Here is a 17,858-nt window from a genome sequence, read left to right as displayed (position 1 = left end):
CCAGTCAGGCACTCAGCAGCAGGACAGTAGGCAGTGTGGGCAAGGGCCCTGATGCAGGTGCTTAGCATGCAGGCTCTTGTGGTGCGTCTTCTTCCCCACTCCTTTTTTATCCTTACAGCATAGGTATTCTCCAGGGAGCAAAGGAGGCACAAATGGAGTCTGGGTCAGCTGTTGTGACCTGCGTGGGATGTGCCATGTTCATGTTCCTCCCAGACAGTCAGGAACAGTTCATCTGCACCAAGTAAAAGCTGGTGTCTGCCCTGATTCACAGACTGAAGCATAGGTATGTTGTGCAGAAAAGAAGGACCAAGGAAGCTGTGGGTCCTCTGTTAAAAAGTCAAGGAGAACTTCTAACCAAAGATACAAAGAAGGTGGAGCCCTCAACAGCTACCTTGCCTCAGTCTTCACAAAAAAAAATTAAGCTGTCAGACGCCTAAATAGGGATTATCTGGATAAAGAAGAGGGGGAGATGAGGAACAAGATAACAAAAGAGGCAGTCAGAGAGGTTTTGTTGGGTCTGAATGAATTCAAGTCAGCAAGGCTGGATAAGCTTAATCCCAGGGTCCTGACAAAAATGGCAGAGATCTTGGAGCCCTTGGCAATGATCTTCATGAAGTCATGAGAGATAGGCCAGGAACCAGAGGACTAGAAAAGGGCCAATGTAGTTCCCCTCTTTAAAAAAAGAAAAAGGAAGATTTGGGGAACTACAGCAAACCTCACCTCACTACCTGGGAAGTTACTGTAGCATATCCTAAGGAAAGCCATTTGCAAGCATCTGGAGGAGGAAATGCTGGGTGCTTGCAATCAGCCTGCATTTATGAAAAACAAGTTGTATCAAGCAAACCTGATCTCCTTCTTTGACAAAGGGTAATTATTAAGTCGTCCATGTCAGAATGGCAAGAGGTTTCAAGTGGAGTCCCATAGGGGGCTATCCTGGGCCAAGTGCTGGTCAACGTGTTTATTAATGATTTGGATTGCTGGCATAGAAAGCTTCTTGAGCAAGTTTGCAGGCAACACGAAACTGGGAAGGACTGTGAACATACTGGAGGATGTGAGCACAATTCAGAAAGATCCTGACAGTTTAAAAAGTTGGGCTAGAGTTAACAGGATGAAATACAATGCAGAGAAATGCAAGGTGCTACACTCTGGGATGAATAATCAAAAACACAAATAAAGTGGTGCAAGACATGGGAGGTGATAGTCTCTCTCTACTTGGCACTGGTTAGGTCTCATCTGGAATTTTGTGTGCAGTTCTGGGTTCCACATTTTAAAGAGGACATTGAGAAGTTAAGAGGGTTCAGAGGTTGGGAAGAAAGATGACCAAGGCTTGGAAGGCAAGTCATATGAGGAAAGGGTGAAAGGGCTAGGCATGTTCAGCTTGTGGAAAAGGTGCTAAAGAGGGGATATGATAGCAGTCTTCAAATACCTGAAGGGCCGCCATAAAGAAGAGGGGGGAAAAAAAACTTCTCTCTTGCTGCAGAAAGGAGGACATGGACCAATGGCTTGTAGTTGCAAAGTAAATTTAGATTGCATGTCTGGAAAAAACTTCTTCACTTTGAGAATAGCGAGGCAGTGGAACAGACAGCCTAGGGAAGCTGTGGATGCTCCATCACTAGAAGTGTTCAAGAGGTAGCTGCTGGTCAGGGATGATCTAAGCCATGAACAACGTGTGCCCCTGGAGGATGGGGAGGCAGGGTTACTGCCCGCAGACGCTGCCGGCAGCGTCAGCGGCAAAGGGGGTGGGGGTGGCAAGTGGCGACCACCTGTAGGCGCCACTGGCAGTGCTTGTGTCAGGAGGTGTGTCATGGAATGGAGGTCCCCAGGGATGGCCCCGATACCCCTAGGGCTCCTTGCCCGTGCCAATCCTGCCCAATGGGCACCTTCTTTCTTTCCTGCCATGTCTTGCTGTAGCTATAATAGATGGGGAGGCTGCCCTCAAGTTTGTATTTTTTTGCACACGGTCCTCATAGACCCCACTGAACCCTGTGCGTTCTAGGACCCCTTTTGGGTCCCACTCCAAAATGGATGCCTCTCGGGATGCCCTCAGCCTTATGGGATAGATGTATGGCTCCAAACCGTCCCTTTACCACACCCCAAGCCTTGCAGATGGTATTTACACAGTCTCTCTCCAAGGCCTTAGTTTAACTTGGCCTCTGGTCATCACTGGGCTCTCCGCAGCCCTGTCTCTCTCTCGGGTCCGCTCACCCCCTTTGTCACCGTGCTCCTGGAGCTGGGGTCCCCACACTGCAGTGGGCCCCCAATGAGGTCTCCTCCTTCCCCAATAGTCTCAGCCCAACCCACCAGTTTATAAACAGAAATCAAAATACGAGCCCCTGGGCTATAACATAATGCAAGCAGCTTAGGGTGTACTCTGTCCCTTTAGAAGAATCACCCTTCTCCCCAGCACTACATGCCTTGTAGACCAGGGTATTTGTTGAGCTCCTGAGGTCCCTTAATCTTACCAGAAGCCAAATGGGCAGTCAAGCCTCTTCACTTAGCTTCCTCTAGGAGAGCTCCTTCCCCCTTGGCCGCTGGTAGAGAACTGATTCTCTGGTCCCAGCCCTGGGGTTTATATATATGCCCCAGGCCTTGCCTCTTCTGGTCAGCTGACCACCTGCAGGTGCAGGCTAATTCCCTCATTCCTGCTGCCATGGTAACTTGCAGCTGAGGGGCTCCTGAGTGACTGCTAGGGCTCTCTCCCTAGGCAGTTTCAGCCAATAAAGGGGCAGGTACCTTAGTGCCCTGTGACAGGGTGCATCCCCAATCTCAGGGGGTGCATGTGCACCCGCGTGCACCCCCTACGAGTTGCCAATGATCTAGGCATAGCTATGTTTATTTTCTACCGTGGCTATTTCCCATGGTTCTGGGCTTTGCTGCTTGCTCCTGCCACCCTGCCCCTCCCTTTTTTTCCACTATATGTATATATGTGTCAGGGTGTTTTTAAGCCTCCCCAGAAGCATTGGGTGTTGGCTACAGCTAAGGCTGGGGACTTTAACTGGGATGTGCTGATTCTCCTGCTAAGAGCAAAGCCAGAGGTTCTCTGCTACAGGGTCTTGCCCTTCTGCTCAGGATCAGACCAATCTCCATGTCTGGGGTCAGGGAAGAATTTTACTCCATGGTCAGATTGGTATGGACTGCGTGGGTTTTGCCTTCTTCTGTAGGAGGGGGCATGATGCTCTATCTGGGACCTCTTGAGTGTATATTGACAACATTTTAAAGAAGGACATCGGCTGCCATGGTTCCCCAGTTTTACCTGTGGTAGATTAGGGTGTTAGGCCTATGTTGTGTCAGGGTTGAGGGTAGTTTTTAGATTATGGATGTATGGGATGTTTTGGATAGAGATTATGCTGTCCCAGGCAGGGGGATGGACGATATGATCTCTGGAGGTCCCTTTTAGCCCTACCTCTCTATGATATCTATGGTCTGCTGCTCTGCTTTCTGTTCCCTGCTCTATCTGCAGCTGTGCTTCTTGATCTGCCACTTTCTACACACAAAAGCTGCCTGTGCCACTTGGGGCATGTCACACATTGGCCACTGCTGCCTTATCCCATGGTGACTCAGCCTTGTTTAATTCAAGAGCAAATTTCCAGGATTTGGCTGAATGAACTTCAAAGCATCTGACGAAGCAGGCTCCAATCTACAAAAGCTCATGCCTCTCTGAATGAGTTGGCCTATAGATGCCATCCTTCCCAGTCTTCTGCCTAACTTTAGACTAACACAGCTAACTACATCACTTACTTATGGAAAAAGAACTACTGACATGCAATCAGGACACATCTCCCGGCCTGCAACTTTTACCTCATAGTTTGTTTATACACAGAGGTACTGATGAAAAGTAATAAGCCATATTGGGACTTTCTCCCAATCTTTTTTAAACTGCTAAGCAAAGGGAAAAATGGAAAACTATAGAATTAAAAGTAAAATGCAAGATACTGATGTTACAAGTACAAAATGCAGCTAGCACAGATAGGAAGTTAACTTTTTTGTAACTTGGCTAGGAATTATGGGCTGCATTTACATCATTACAGATGACTTGAGTTTTGAATAGCCTGACAAACATAAAAAATGACCTTCCCGCTCCCTTCCAAAAATGCTGACCCAAATTATGCAATTAAGGGCAAAAGCAGAAGCTAACAGCACTCCTACTTATCTAGAAGTTACTGTGAAAATTTTCAGAGTATGTGAAACATCTGCAAGGATAAGGAAAGTGTACTCAAACTAACAATTTAATATCAAAGTGGTGTAAAATACACTGAGTATAACACTCTGGAATTCTTAGTATTTTTGTTCTCTATGAAAATATCTCTCTTTTATCTTAAATCTATCACACAGATCCCCTAGCCTTTAAATGTTATATATGTTTTATCCTAAAATATAAGTAACCATTGAATGGAAATTCAGCTGCCTACAGAAATGCAAAGTATCACTACAATAGACAAGGAAAGATACTTGGGAAGTGGGGGTGGGGAAGATCACATCTAAAAAAATAACTTGGACGACATATAGAGAAACATGGATAATGGACAATATTCACAGAGTACAGTTTATCAGTAACCAGGAAGCTACTATATTTTTATAAAAAGATGGTGCCTAAAGTACTTTGCTCTTAATAACTGAGATCTGACTTTGTATATCTACTTTACAAGTTACATTAACTGTATTGGCAAAGAAACTGATTTAGTGTACTGAATCAAAATAGAAAGGAAGTACATTTAATGTAATGAATCAAAATAGAAAGGAAGAGATTTTTTAACCCACTCCAAAGGTTTTGCTTAAAGATACAAGAACTCACTGAATCTTTTCAAGGTGATTCTGATAAAGTATAAATCTGTTTTACATTGATCATACAATATTTTGGCATGCTACAAGACTCTCATCCCTCCACAGCTGCTTTCCCTTAGAATTCTGAATATTCTTTTACCTTTTAAGCCAGGTAGGATACAGAGAAAGCACTTTCTTTGACTAATGGAGGAAAATCAGGTGTCCATATTGATTCTTTTTAGATATATTGGCAGACTTTGCGAATCACAACTGAGGTACTAACATGGTCACAGACCCTGGTAGAAACAGTTACTCTTACAATGGTTCTGTTAATGAGGAGAGTACCCAGGTGGCAGTAAAAGATTAAATAGTCTTGTATAGGTGAGCATTTAATGAGAGCATAACACAGGTTCTAACCTCTTGAAGATGTATTTGTGAAGCTGTTTATGGAGGGAGGGAATAAGGTTTCTCCGTGATAATAGGAAAAGGGTCCAAAAAGAACCTGCAAAAAGTTCTGAAAATATGAATTTCAGCTGTTTTTCTCATCATTGGGAATTCAAATTAATAAAATGATTTTGCATTTTATATTTATTTTATATTAAATCCAAATACCTCATTTTAGAACTAGAATGTTCCTGACTCTTCAGGGCAGCCATGCATTTACTTATAAATGGCATGAACTCTTAATCAGCTCTATAAAAAGAAACTACTTTTGAATATGAATTCTGATATCATTTTCTTCCTTGAGGAAGCAAGGAAGCACACAATTCATTTTTTTTAAACAAGACAAGAAACAAGGGTATCCTCCATATCAAGACAGACTTTGAAACCGAGGAATTTATGTTGCATCAAGTAATGAATCACTATAGATCAAGGTTAAAAAAGGAGATGTGCTCATAAAAAAGAACATGAGACATGGTTATAATACTTCTAGAAATACAAACAAGAGAGTTCTATTTTAATTAAACTGAGTTAAATAGAGTTCTATTCTAATTAGTCAGTTTAGGCAGAGTTGAAAGCTCTATTTTTATTTACATTTGCAATCAAGATGAAATATAAACTCTTCAGCAGGCAGATTGGATTTTGGGTTACTTTTTTAATCTGAAAATTGGGGATTTTTTTTTTAAATCAGAGAAAACCAGGATCCCTGGTTATAAAAAAGATAATGAAGAGGGCACTAATAATACAATGAGTTTATACTTTTGGGAGATATTTCATTGATTTGTCATCTTAATGTGAAAGAAAAAAACAAACACTTCCTGAGATTCTTTAATATTTTCTAACATGTCACAAAAAACCATCCCATGGTTGACCAAATTAGAAACTTCAAGCTCTTGTTCGTTAACCCAGTCATAATAACTGTCCAACCCTAACTTACTTAACAGTGTATTATAGTGCAGATAGAAGTAACTTTTGAAATATTTCCATGGGAAACAAGCTTAGAAATATTTATAAAAAGACACAGTTTCAACCAGGGAATATATTCAGCCTATGGAGTTCCCTGGGTGGAACATTTCAAAATGCTGTAGCCTCCTCTAGTGCCAGCCAGAGGACACTGGAGGAGTCTGCAGTGACCTGCAGCTGGAACACTGCTCCCCCCCACCACTGGGATCCTTATTCTCCAAAATCCCACAATCTCTCTTTCATTTTAGTAGAGGTAGAGGGGATTGGGGATAGATGGACCAGCTCTAGTGGTAGCAGGGGCCCAAGTAAGCAAGGAGCTGGTGGGGGTGGGACTACTAAGGGGGAATGCAGGAGGTCCACACAGGGACCTGGCAATGCCTGAGGACCCAGAGATGCACCTGGCAGGTTTAACCACCCTGTCCTCATATACAAGTAACAAAGTGAAATGCTTCAAAATCGTACCTCATTTTAAGATACACTATCTGGGACAGCCTCAGCCACTTCTGAAATGTTTTAAAGGGCTTGTGCATTTGTAGAGCTGGCCCTCTGAAACATTTCAAACACCTCTTAAACATTTCACTTGTTACTTCTGTTTGCACCCTCAGATTATCCCATTCCACCATTTACCTGACAGAAATACTTGTTCACAGTTATTTTGCAATGATGCCTACTATTGCTTCATTCGCATATTTTGTTCTGAGCTAAATTCAGAGACTGCAGATTAATTAAAATGCAAAAACTTGTAGAAAACCATTAGAAAACTTAAGATCAAACTGGCAATGGAAACAAGGATTAAATTAAAATTAAAATATGTACACAACTGGATAGGAAATGCTCAATGACTAAAGCAAATGAAAAGCTCCTATTTTTCTTAATGCAAAGTATAAATTACTATTATCAAGAAAAAATACAGATTTCCAGCCCATTTTCTACAGAGAAATGTATATGTAGGAACATATGTAAGTGGTATTAATTATGCTGATTTGAGGTCATTTGACCCCAGTGCTCTTTCCTGTCATGGCAGGGGGTCGGACTTGATGATCTGTCAAGGTCCCTTCCGACCCTACAACCTATGAAACTATGAGGATGTTAAATGTCTTAAAAATAACTGAGAGATGATAAAAGTGAAATTATACAGTAACACATAAACTTGAAATGTCAGCAGTTTCCAAAAAAGCAAGTTTTACATATTTCTTCAGCCAATTTTTGTGGCTTTACCAACACACAAAATATATTTCTTTTCTTCTTGAAACAGGGGAAGTGAATATAAAGTACTAAGCATGCAGAAAGTAGACAGAAGATTTCCTTTATCTTTGAGCTATGGTGAACTTGTCTACTGATAAGAATACTACATTTTGGTCTGAAAATTAAAATGCTTTGTTTTTTTTCCCCCAGAGGGTAGAACTAACAGTACCTACACGTGGTCTTCTTTGACCTGGCAACCCTGGACCCAGTCAATGAAGCAAAATATCTAGGGGTGGTCAGACAGCAGTTCACAATTAGAAGTCCAACATAAACAAATCAACTTTATATAAAAACATATAAAGTGTGGTTATTACAGAAGAACTGTTCCACTATACTGTGTCTCTGACAGCATTTTTACCACAACATCTAATCTTAAAGGATTAACAATTAAAATAATTTGTTCAGGAATTAGCCACAAAGTTCACAAGGTACCAATATAATAGGATTAGCTATTGGCCAATCACCTAAAAAAATTAAAAGGCAACATGTTATAGTATATTTAAAGAAGATGATATTCTTAAGCAAAAAACATCTAAGTTAAAAATATGTAATTTTTTACATTATTATTTGCAAAGCATAACTGTGCTCATGCAAGACATAAAACATTATTCTTGCCTCAAGGAACTAACCATCTAACAGTTTATATATATTCCAGGCATTAATCTTTGTTCCAAACTGCAAGATTGAGGGATCTGGATTAGCCAGATGAGCATTAATAGAATGGTGCAACTTGGAAAGACTGGACAGGACACCTGGAGATTTCCTCAAGGATCTTCAAATAGACAAAATTTGGAAAGCCTCTCTCTTTTCCTTTATATGATGGCACAGTGAGAATTGAGGTAAAGCTTTCAGATTTAGTTTCACCACCATGTCATTCCTTGACCAGCAGCAGAAAATTTGAAATAAACATTCTGTGGCAACACAATGGAATGAGCCTTTCTGTATATATACAGACCAACTTACAATTCTTAAACAATACAGAATTTTTCCTTTAATTGACTATGGTAAGAGTGGATTTATCTTAAACATCACTAGAGGACTCACAATCTTTTATCAACAGAAGCTGGAGGTTCAGTTAAGTTAAAGAGTTGTGCCTAATTGACCTGACCACAGCCTTCAGAAGGGGATAATGCCAGATGAAAGCTGGGCATGTCTACATGTGCATTAAAGTGCTTTAGTTAATACACATTACATCTAGTACCTTCATTGTGAGAAAATGTGCATTTAGTCTGTATTAATGTGCATTAACCAAAGAGCATGAGGCACTTTTACACATGCTCCTGCGGTGGGGGTGGCACTTTAATTAGAGCGGCTCTGAGAGCCACTCTAATTAAAGCACCTCCATGTCTTGTGTATCAGCATCCCTGCACTTAAAAATGGCTGTAGGGGTGCTTGAGCTAAAGCTCATTCAATGAGCTTTAGATCAAGTGCTTCTGCCACCATGTTTAAGTGCAAGGTCACTGATATACGAGACACAGAAGGCTGCTGGAATGTGGCAATTGCCACAATCCAGCAGACTTGATGAATTGAACCTGCTCCATTAACTAAATAGCATTTTTTTAGTGACGCTTTAATGCGCATTAAAGCACACATATAGACGAGCCCACTATGTTGAAGTGTTTGTATGGAAATTAGCTAAGATTTTAATGTCTAATAAACTTCACTTATTTTTCCAAAAAGGATATCTTTCAAACATGCAACCTAGGTTAATTAAGTCTTTAGAGGGTTTTTTTTTCTTTTTAATAAATTAAATGGCTTGAGATTCAAGAACTCAACAGAAATCAAATGTTAGAACTGAGTATTATAAACGTTGTGTGTAATGATTTTAAGAAGGTCAAGTAAAGTGTCATTGTCTTGTTCTACTATGTAAGTGATTTCATTGCAAGGTTAGAAATATTTACCATATTCACCAAAACGAAGGGACTCCCACTGTTGCCATTCTACTATGCTGCTGACTGCACGCACACCAGCATAGATTAACAGCATTCCTAAAGTGGCATCAAGCAAGAAATTTATAAGGTACCTGGAAGGAAGAAAAAGTGTGTAAGGAAGAACAGTGAGCATGGTCAGCCTTGTCTCCTGATGCTAGGGATATGCTATCACTGCAATGGACAAAAGGTATATTTGCATGCTTCTCTGAAAAAGTCAGGATATCAGTGAGATTTAAAAAAAATGAATAGGCATTTGTTCTGTAACTATATACTAGACTTACATTTTAAATAGTTTTAGAGCTGTCCTATTCTTTTGTTCTTCAAGTTAAGTTCCAAATTAAAATTCCATGTACAATTTGCAATTTGCACGTTATGGGTTACCTGGCCTAAATTCTACATGGGGGGGGAGGGTCAAATATACCTGCAGAGCTGCTCAACCTGGCCTGTGGAACTATTCATGGGATAGGTTTGATCCCCTTATTCTACATGAATGCAGGAATGTTATTCCTAAACATCCTGGAACAATGCTTATCCAGCTTCCTCTTGAAAACCTCCAAGGAAGGAGATTCCACAACTTTCCTGGGCAGTCTATTTGCACTGGCTCATTGTTCTAACAGTGAAGAAGTTTTACCTGAGATGAAACAAATCTACTTCAGGGAAAATTAAATTATTTCAGTGTTAAGATGAAGGACTGCTCTAATTCAGCTAAGGCAGTTTTCGATATTCAGAATGTTTGTGTACAATGCCACAAGTATCTTTAGACAGAATAATTAAAATACTTTGATGATGCAAACTTCTATGTCAATAGTTACACAGAGTTGATGCATTCCTATTTTAAGAGACTCCTGGTATATGTTATGTTATACACTAGGACTGTGCAATTTAAGTGGCTGGGGACTGTACCAGGGCAAGCCATGGGTCCCTTGGGCTGCACAGAGGTCCCCACCTCTGCTGCACTGTGCACCTGTGCCCTGACCCCCACTGCTGCACTTTGGCACCCACTCTCACCCTCAGCTTCCCCATAGCACCATGTTACCATGTTGTACTCCTTTTCTATCCATGCCCCCACCAGGGACGGGCAGCAAAGCTGGAGGAAGAAGGGTAAGTCCAGACTCCAGCTGCTGTTCAGATGAAGTGAAGTGACATGGCAGAAGCCTAGTGGCCACAACTTAACCGCTTGCAGGCCTCAAGCAGCCCAAAGGCCATCAGTTGGACAATCCAATTATCCACAGGGATTCATATAGGATTTAAGTTCATATTTATATTCTACCTCCTTTCAAATAAACTGCTACCTAGGATTCTTTCTTCCAGGATGGATGATGTGACCCTGTAATAAGGGTAACGAAGCTTTAATTTTCTTACATATCTGTAGTGGTAAAATTTGGCCCCTGCTGGTACCCTCTAATGATTAGACGAAAAAAAAAAGCTGTGTTGATGAATAAACAAATATTAGAAAGCAGGCACAGGATATAAAAAGGTAAAATGGTAGTTTCAAGAACTGAGGGGTTAGATTTGGAAACTAGCAAACTAGCCTTAGCTTAGGGAGAGGCTAACAGAGTATAAAACCTCCAGAGATTCTGTTGACATGCTTTACTGTCACAAGCTCATACACACAACTTTCTGGTAGGAATTGGTACTTCTACAAATTTAAGTGTTAATCATAAAATGCACTGAATGAATATTATAATCACAGAAATCATAGAGAAGTAGGGCTGGAACGGAAAGTGTTTCATAGAATAATCAGAGTGATACTATTATTGCTGCTGTAAAACTGGAAAATACAGTGCTGCTGCTTATTCATTTCTAATCAAGTCTTTAAAATTACAATTTAACTATTATGAGAGTTTTAAAAGATACCAAAAGGAATCTTCAGAATCCTTACCTTGCAGCTTTCTGAATTATAGAAATGAACTCTCTCTCTTGCCTTCTCCAGGTATTTTTTATTTTGTTCTACAAAAATAAAGTGCTATGACAAAGCCATGTGTTCAGAGCCCCCTGACTTTACTGGGCCAAAGGCCTGCTCTCCAGGCACGGGACAACAGAGGGCTTCTTCACAGCTGAAATAGGCTTACTGACAGGCCTGTGAGTCTATTTTCTGGCCAACCCAAGAGCTAGCTGCAGTAGGTGTATAGCTGTCTGAGAGTCCTTTAAAGTTCCCAGTGTGCTGGCATTTGAGCACCAGAAATCCTTCAAAGTTCCTGAGTTGCAGGCAGCAAGGGTAATGGGGCTCCCTGTGAGACTGGTGGCGATAGAGGCTGATCAGGATCAGTTCCTGCCTTCAGCGCATGCACGGGGGCATGGGTGAGGTGGCTCCACACAAGCAGCTGCAGGAGCTCATTGGAAGTACAGACTCCCATCAGCTCCTGCCAGTGCTTGCAAGGATCCCCCTCACCCTGCAAGGGTGCTATGTGATCTTCCAGCCATGGGGGCACACCAGGCATTCCTGGGGCTGCTGGGACCCAGTGCCTGCAGCTGCTAGGTGCTACTGGGACTAAGAGTCCCTTCAGCTGTGGAACTCCCACCCCAGCTATGCACGGCAGAGACCCTACTACACATGCAAATTAAAGTTGGATGGCAACCAGTTATAAAATTAGTATACATTTTCAAGGTCTAACTTCATAGTTGGTTGGACCTTTTTATGTTGTGACAGGCATTTCGCATCTGTAGCTGCTCAGTTAACTATGCAATTAACCAGTTAATTGTGTAATACCTGTAACAGGTAGAGGAACCCTATGAGCTACTCCACATACTGGTGATAAATGCTGTATAACACTATGGAGTCATATTTAATATTTGTAAACTAAAAGTACTATAAAAATCTGCCGGACTATGCACTGTTACAAAATAGAATAGTTCCAGTGTTTGATTAATAATAAGAAAAATAAGTGTACACAATATGGCTGGATTGATTTAAATCTGGAAACAGAAACTTTGATTTAAATAAAGGTTTTTTAATATTGCTATTCATTTGTATTTTCTAATATTTTTCGTAAAGTAAGAGAGAGTTTTCTTGGTCCTTTTTTCCTAACTTGTTAATTTATGCAAGTATGTACCTTAATATTCATTCATTCAGATAATAATTTTATTTTATTTAATATATTAAGATTTTTTTTATTTTTGTCAAGTTGTATTTAGATGGATTTTGGAATTTAAATAAAAGGCAAAGGAATGAGTGTATCATGAGAATGCATCTAAAACTGAATATTCAACAGCATTTAAAAATATTTTTCTGAAAATTAAATAAAACTGCCCTAAATGAATCTGGATACACTTGAAAAACAATTTAATCAAAATATGTTTTGAATGTATTACTTAATTACTAAAACTGAAAAAAGCATTATCTGTATCTGTTAAATTAAGCTGTTTGTTTCTGGTCACCATCTCCCCCAAAATTTTAGGACTAGTAAAGCACATGCTATCCTGTTTGAATTTTGTTCACTTATAGTTTTTAAAAGGAATTTTTATAAATTGAGAAAATCAATTTTTATCCAGCACATCTGACAAATCTACAGGCAAACCCATAAGTCATAAATTTAAGAATTTTTAAATCTTACACTATATGATGAATGCTTTATCCAGGCTACCATAGAAACATTTTAGGCTTACACCATTTGTGTATAACTACACGTTCATTTACCCTGTCAAGAGGCAGGAGGGGAAAAAAAGTGTCCAATTGGTATTTACTTATAGTTTGTGGAAGCTACAAGAAAACTAAGGAGGAATGAGTTCGTCTGTAAAATACGAGTTGGTATTTAGTTGGTCTAATAAAAGATATCGCATTCACCCAAAGAACCATGTCTGCCTCTCTCCAGAGGCCTGAGATTTTCATATAACAGAGAAGAGCTTGCAAAAGGAGTTATGTAACTTGACAATTTACTGAACAGCTGTTGCAGCAGTAGTTGGGGTGGTTTACAAAGGGCAACTCTTTAGGCCCAAAATATTAGGTCACTAAAATGGATTCATATAATCTACTGTCAGAAGTTTAGCGTGTGGGGTCCTTTGGCTAGGAGCCCCTTTAAAAACAAAACGAAACAACCCTCCCAAACCGAACACAAACAAAACAATCTCCCCAAATTATATTACCCGGTTGCTTCTGTGGCAGCTGTTGAAAGGTGGAGTTGAAAAGTGGAGTTGAAAACTGTCTCAAAACCTTCAGATTTAGTACACTGTTATGAAATACTTATCCATTTAGTCACATTGTTCAGAGCACAGTATTCATGTTTAGATGCTGAGGAAAATTTCTCAGCATTAATAAAGAGTAAAAGTAATGCTGTGCAAACAAATACATTTTGGGAGACAGCACACAGATAGGAGAGTCATTGCAAAATATCTCTGGATACCACTTTCACACATCATGAATGCCAGACTGGAAGAAAGGATGATTTTGGGGTACTTAATGAAGCCCATATCAGATCTTTGCTTTCTAAGATCCCCTACTGCCTCCTTGTCCTCATTTCCATAAGTCTTGTGCTAGTTTTACCTTCTCTTATGGTTCTCCCTAATATTTTGCTGATGATACAAGGTGCTCTTTTCTTCCTTCAGTACAAGGTGTGTCATATCACAACACTTAATAGGTCCTACTGACCGGGAAGGGACCAAAATTCTGAAGCTTGACTATATGTTCTTAAGGTGAGAAGTTTTCAAAGGATTCTTTTAGCCTCAAAATGATTTTTCTTCCATTCCACCAACCATCAACAGAACTTTAGACTAAATACAGCTGCTTTTTCTTAGAGGGTAGCTGACTCAAATGGCACTTACAGTGAACAAGGGTCCTCTTCGGTAAGGTCCGATAAATACACATTTGCAAAGTGGATGAACAACATCCCTATGGCTTGCTTGGAAGTATCTAAAAACCTGTACAAAATAAAGACTGGATTTCAAGAGGTACTCACATTAAGAGGTAAAACACAGTAAAGTCTTGCTAATTCATATCAATTAGTTGGAAAGCCATGCTAATTATTAAATTGTTCAAATTGGCAAGTCAATACACAGAAAAATAAAGCTGGCAAAGTTCAGCTTTATATGTGGTTTATTAGTCTGCCTGTAAATATTCTATCATATACTGGTAAACAAAGTCTTAGTAACTTAAGACCATACTACCATATCTTCTATTACAATTTAAGCAATGAGGAGGTACTCAGTATATCATTTGGATTACTGAAATTTAGTGGAGTGACACTAAATCTAGCCTGATCTTCAGTGGGCTTTTGTATACAACATAACGCAAGATCTTGCTAGAGACTGCAATCCTTTTTTGGTTCATGCATAAAATTATATCACTGGCTATTGTATCTGTGCCTTAACAACTTGGTAACGCAAACCAATGTTGATATTTTAGTCTGAAAGTATAAATAGCTATACTGGCTTTTAATTAACAGTACGTTAACGTAAGTTTACAGTTACACAACACAAATTATTCTTTTCATGAGTAAAAAAATTGGAAAAAGAAAATCATTTTCTAGTAAGATAAACATTTGTAAAAAATGCTTATTTTTTTAACTATGTGCAGGATCAGTTTCACTAGCAGTTACAGCCCTATCAACAATGTCCTCTTGATCAAAATGAAGTCACTGGACATTGTAGAGTTCTGCAAGAACCATAGAGAGACCTAGAGAAATTGGAGGATTGGACCAAAAGAAATCTCATGAGGTTCAATAAGGACAAGTGCAAAGTCCTGCATTTAGGACAGAACAATCCCAAGCACCAGTACAGGCTGGGGATTGACCTGCTAAGCAGCAGCTCTGCAGAAAAGGCCCTGGCGGTTACAGTGGACAATAAGCTGAATTTGAGCCAGGGTACCCGTGTTGCAAAGAAGGCTAATGGCATACTGGACTACATTAGTAGGAGCACTGGCACCAGATTGAAGGAAGTGATTCTTCCCCTCTATTCAGCACTAGTGAGGCTACATTTGGAGTACTGTGTTCAGTTTTGGGCCCCCCACTAAAGAAAGGATGTGGACAAATTGGAGAGAGTCTGGGAGAAGGCAGTGAAAATGGTTAGAGGCTGGGGCACATGACTTCTGAGAAGAGAAGACTGAGTGGGGATTTAATAGCAGGCTTTAACTACCTTTAGTGTGGTTTCAAAGAGAATGGAGCCAGACTGCTCTCAGTGGTAGCAGATGGCAGAAAAAGGAGTAATGGTCTTAAGTTGCCGCAAGGGAAGTTTAGATATTAGGAAAACTTTCTCACTAGGAGGGTAGTAAAGCACTGGAATAGGTTACCCAGACAGGTTGTGCAATCTCCATGCTTAAAGGTTTTTAAGACCCACCTAGGGATGATATATTTGGGGATAGCTCTGCTTTGAGCAGGAGGCTGGACAAGATGACCTCCTGAGGTCCCTTCCAACCCAATTTGCTTCTATAATTCCTTGATACCTGAATTGATACTCATTTATTTGATGTCTTTTTTAAAAAGTTGGATTAACGTTTCCATAGCCGCCTCCCCCCCCCCCCGCCTAAATTAACACCAGAAAAATATGAAATACTGTGTGGAAACCTAAAATATTTACAAAAACCTGTGCATCAGTTGAAAGCTAAAATCTACCAGCTTTGAAAAAAATGTCTGCTATATAAACTCAAGTTTCTAGACACTTTGGACCAAATTCTATCAATTAAATACACAACTCTAAATGCAAAATATATTTTTTTAAATTTTTACAGTTTTCTAAGTTGCGTGAAATAAGAAAAAATAAGCAGGGGAAATATATCGCAAGGCATGACTAATTTACCATTCCTCATTTCAGAATATTTGACTCCAGAAAAGTGCTTTCAGATATTTTACACTGTATGCATTGTTTCACTTACCATAACATCTAGAAAATAAAAAGCTTTCTAAGAATCATTAATATTAAACACTTACCATATCCTCCAAGGACGTCTTTCATGCTTTGGTTCTCTGAATCTTTTTACTGAAAGAAAATTAGAAAAAAATGGCTATTCCCAAAGTAAGAAAAACATAAAACCTATATCAGCCTTTACTACTCTAATGCTATAAATTAGATCATTTTTTCAGGGATATGTTTCAACACATTGTAATCCTGTAGGGACATCGCCTGAATAACAATTCCATTTTTTTTCAGTTCCAAAGTTCTCCGTACTTTGATAGTCAAGTATTACAGATTACCAGGAATCCAGGTTTTCCATTTGCTGTGGAAAAACACAGATTTTCTCATTTAAAGGAGAAAAATGCAGATTTTCCCCTTTAAAGGAGAAAAACAGGAAACCTTGGGTTTCCCCTTGCAGGCTGGAAGTCTTCCAGCTTGCAAGGAGCTGCTTGGAGCTGGGAGGAGGGCGATTGGCGGCAGGGGGCGCCATGTGCATGCAGGAGGTGCCACATGGGCATCATACAGCCAGGTAGGGTGGTGGGTGCAGCCCTAGCAGCTAGATACAGGTAGGTCTATGTGGGGGGGCGGGGGGGAGGGGATTGGAGGGCCAGGACTTGGGGGCCATCTGGGGGGCTGCTACAACTGCAGCCACTACACCCTGGCCTGGGCAGGATAGGGCCTGGAGCCCCTCACCCTCCTCCTGCTGCCCGCATGGCCCGGGCCACAGTCACGCTCAGTTTAAAGCTACTTCTGTGGAGTGGAGTGCAGTGCTTAGTCCTTCCCCCTGGGCTGTAGCCCCAGCCCCAGTCAATGACACAGAGCAGCCTGTGGTGCCCCAGCCACTGCTTGTGCACTGCCTGTGTGTCCACATGTGTGTGGCAGGCGTGTGTGGAGGGTGGGTACCTACTGTCACTAGGGGAAGTCTGGGCCCCAGGGCTGCAGCAGGCAGGGGGGACTGAGACAGCGTTCCATGATGCTAGTGAGCCCAGCTTTGCGCTGTTGCCAGTCAGGCCCACCTGGATGCACCTGCCCATTCAGCAGGGGAAGGGGACACGGGGGGCCTTTGGGGGTGGCGAGGAGCTATATGGCCAGGCTGGCAGCACCAGGGGCTGCTGCCTATGCTCTCAGGGGCAGGGGTAGGGGCAGGGCAGCTGGGAGATGTTGTCAGAAGCAGGGGGCCATGCGTGGCCAGGCCAGCACACCTAGTGTGGTATGGGATCCCCAGTCCAGGGCGAGGGTTGCCACAGGTGTGCCCTCCTCCTCCCTCCAGCCTATGTTGGGGCTGGACTCACTTTGCTGCCACCTGCACGAGCTGGAGCCGCTACAACTGCAGCCACTACACCCTGGCCTGGGCAGGATAGGGCCTGGACCCCTCACCTTCCTCCTGCTGCCCGCATGGCCTGGGTCACAGTCATGCTCAGCTTAATGCCACTGCTGTGGAGTGGAGTGCAGTGCTTAGTCCTTCCCCCTGGGCTGCAGCCCCAGCCCCAGCCAATGACACAGTATGGCCTGTGGTGCCCCAGCCACTGCCTGTGCTTCCAGGTGAGGTGTGCTATATGCACCTCATGATGGAGACCATCCCCATTGTGTCCCTTCCGACCACTATCCTGTGAGTTTGCATGGGTCTGGGGGCAGCTGGGGACCTGCCACTAGTAGGGCTGGGGGGAACAGGGGGCTGTGGGTCAGGAGTGAGGG

The 17,858-nt window shown here is 41.5% G+C and overlaps 1 protein-coding gene across 1 annotated transcript in view; it reads right to left on the bottom strand.

The window, feature by feature from the left end:
- STIMATE (STIM activating enhancer) overlaps positions 1–17,858 on the bottom strand; it is an 84,049-nt gene that overhangs the window by 44,430 nt on the left and 21,761 nt on the right. Inside the window, exons 2-4 of the mRNA XM_059716061.1 lie at positions 16,199–16,247; positions 14,100–14,195; positions 9,312–9,433 (exon numbers count right to left, since the gene is read on the bottom strand). Of these exons, the coding sequence (XP_059572044.1) occupies positions 9,312–9,433; positions 14,100–14,195; positions 16,199–16,247 (267 nt within the window). The remainder of the gene's footprint in view (positions 1–9,311; positions 9,434–14,099; positions 14,196–16,198; positions 16,248–17,858) is intronic.

Source organism: Alligator mississippiensis, chromosome 12, assembly GCF_030867095.1.
Source record: "Alligator mississippiensis isolate rAllMis1 chromosome 12, rAllMis1, whole genome shotgun sequence".
Lineage (NCBI taxonomy): Eukaryota > Metazoa > Chordata > Crocodylia > Alligatoridae > Alligator > Alligator mississippiensis.
The sequence above is the reverse complement of the archived record's forward strand: the minus strand, read 5'-3'. Positions and strand labels throughout refer to the sequence as shown.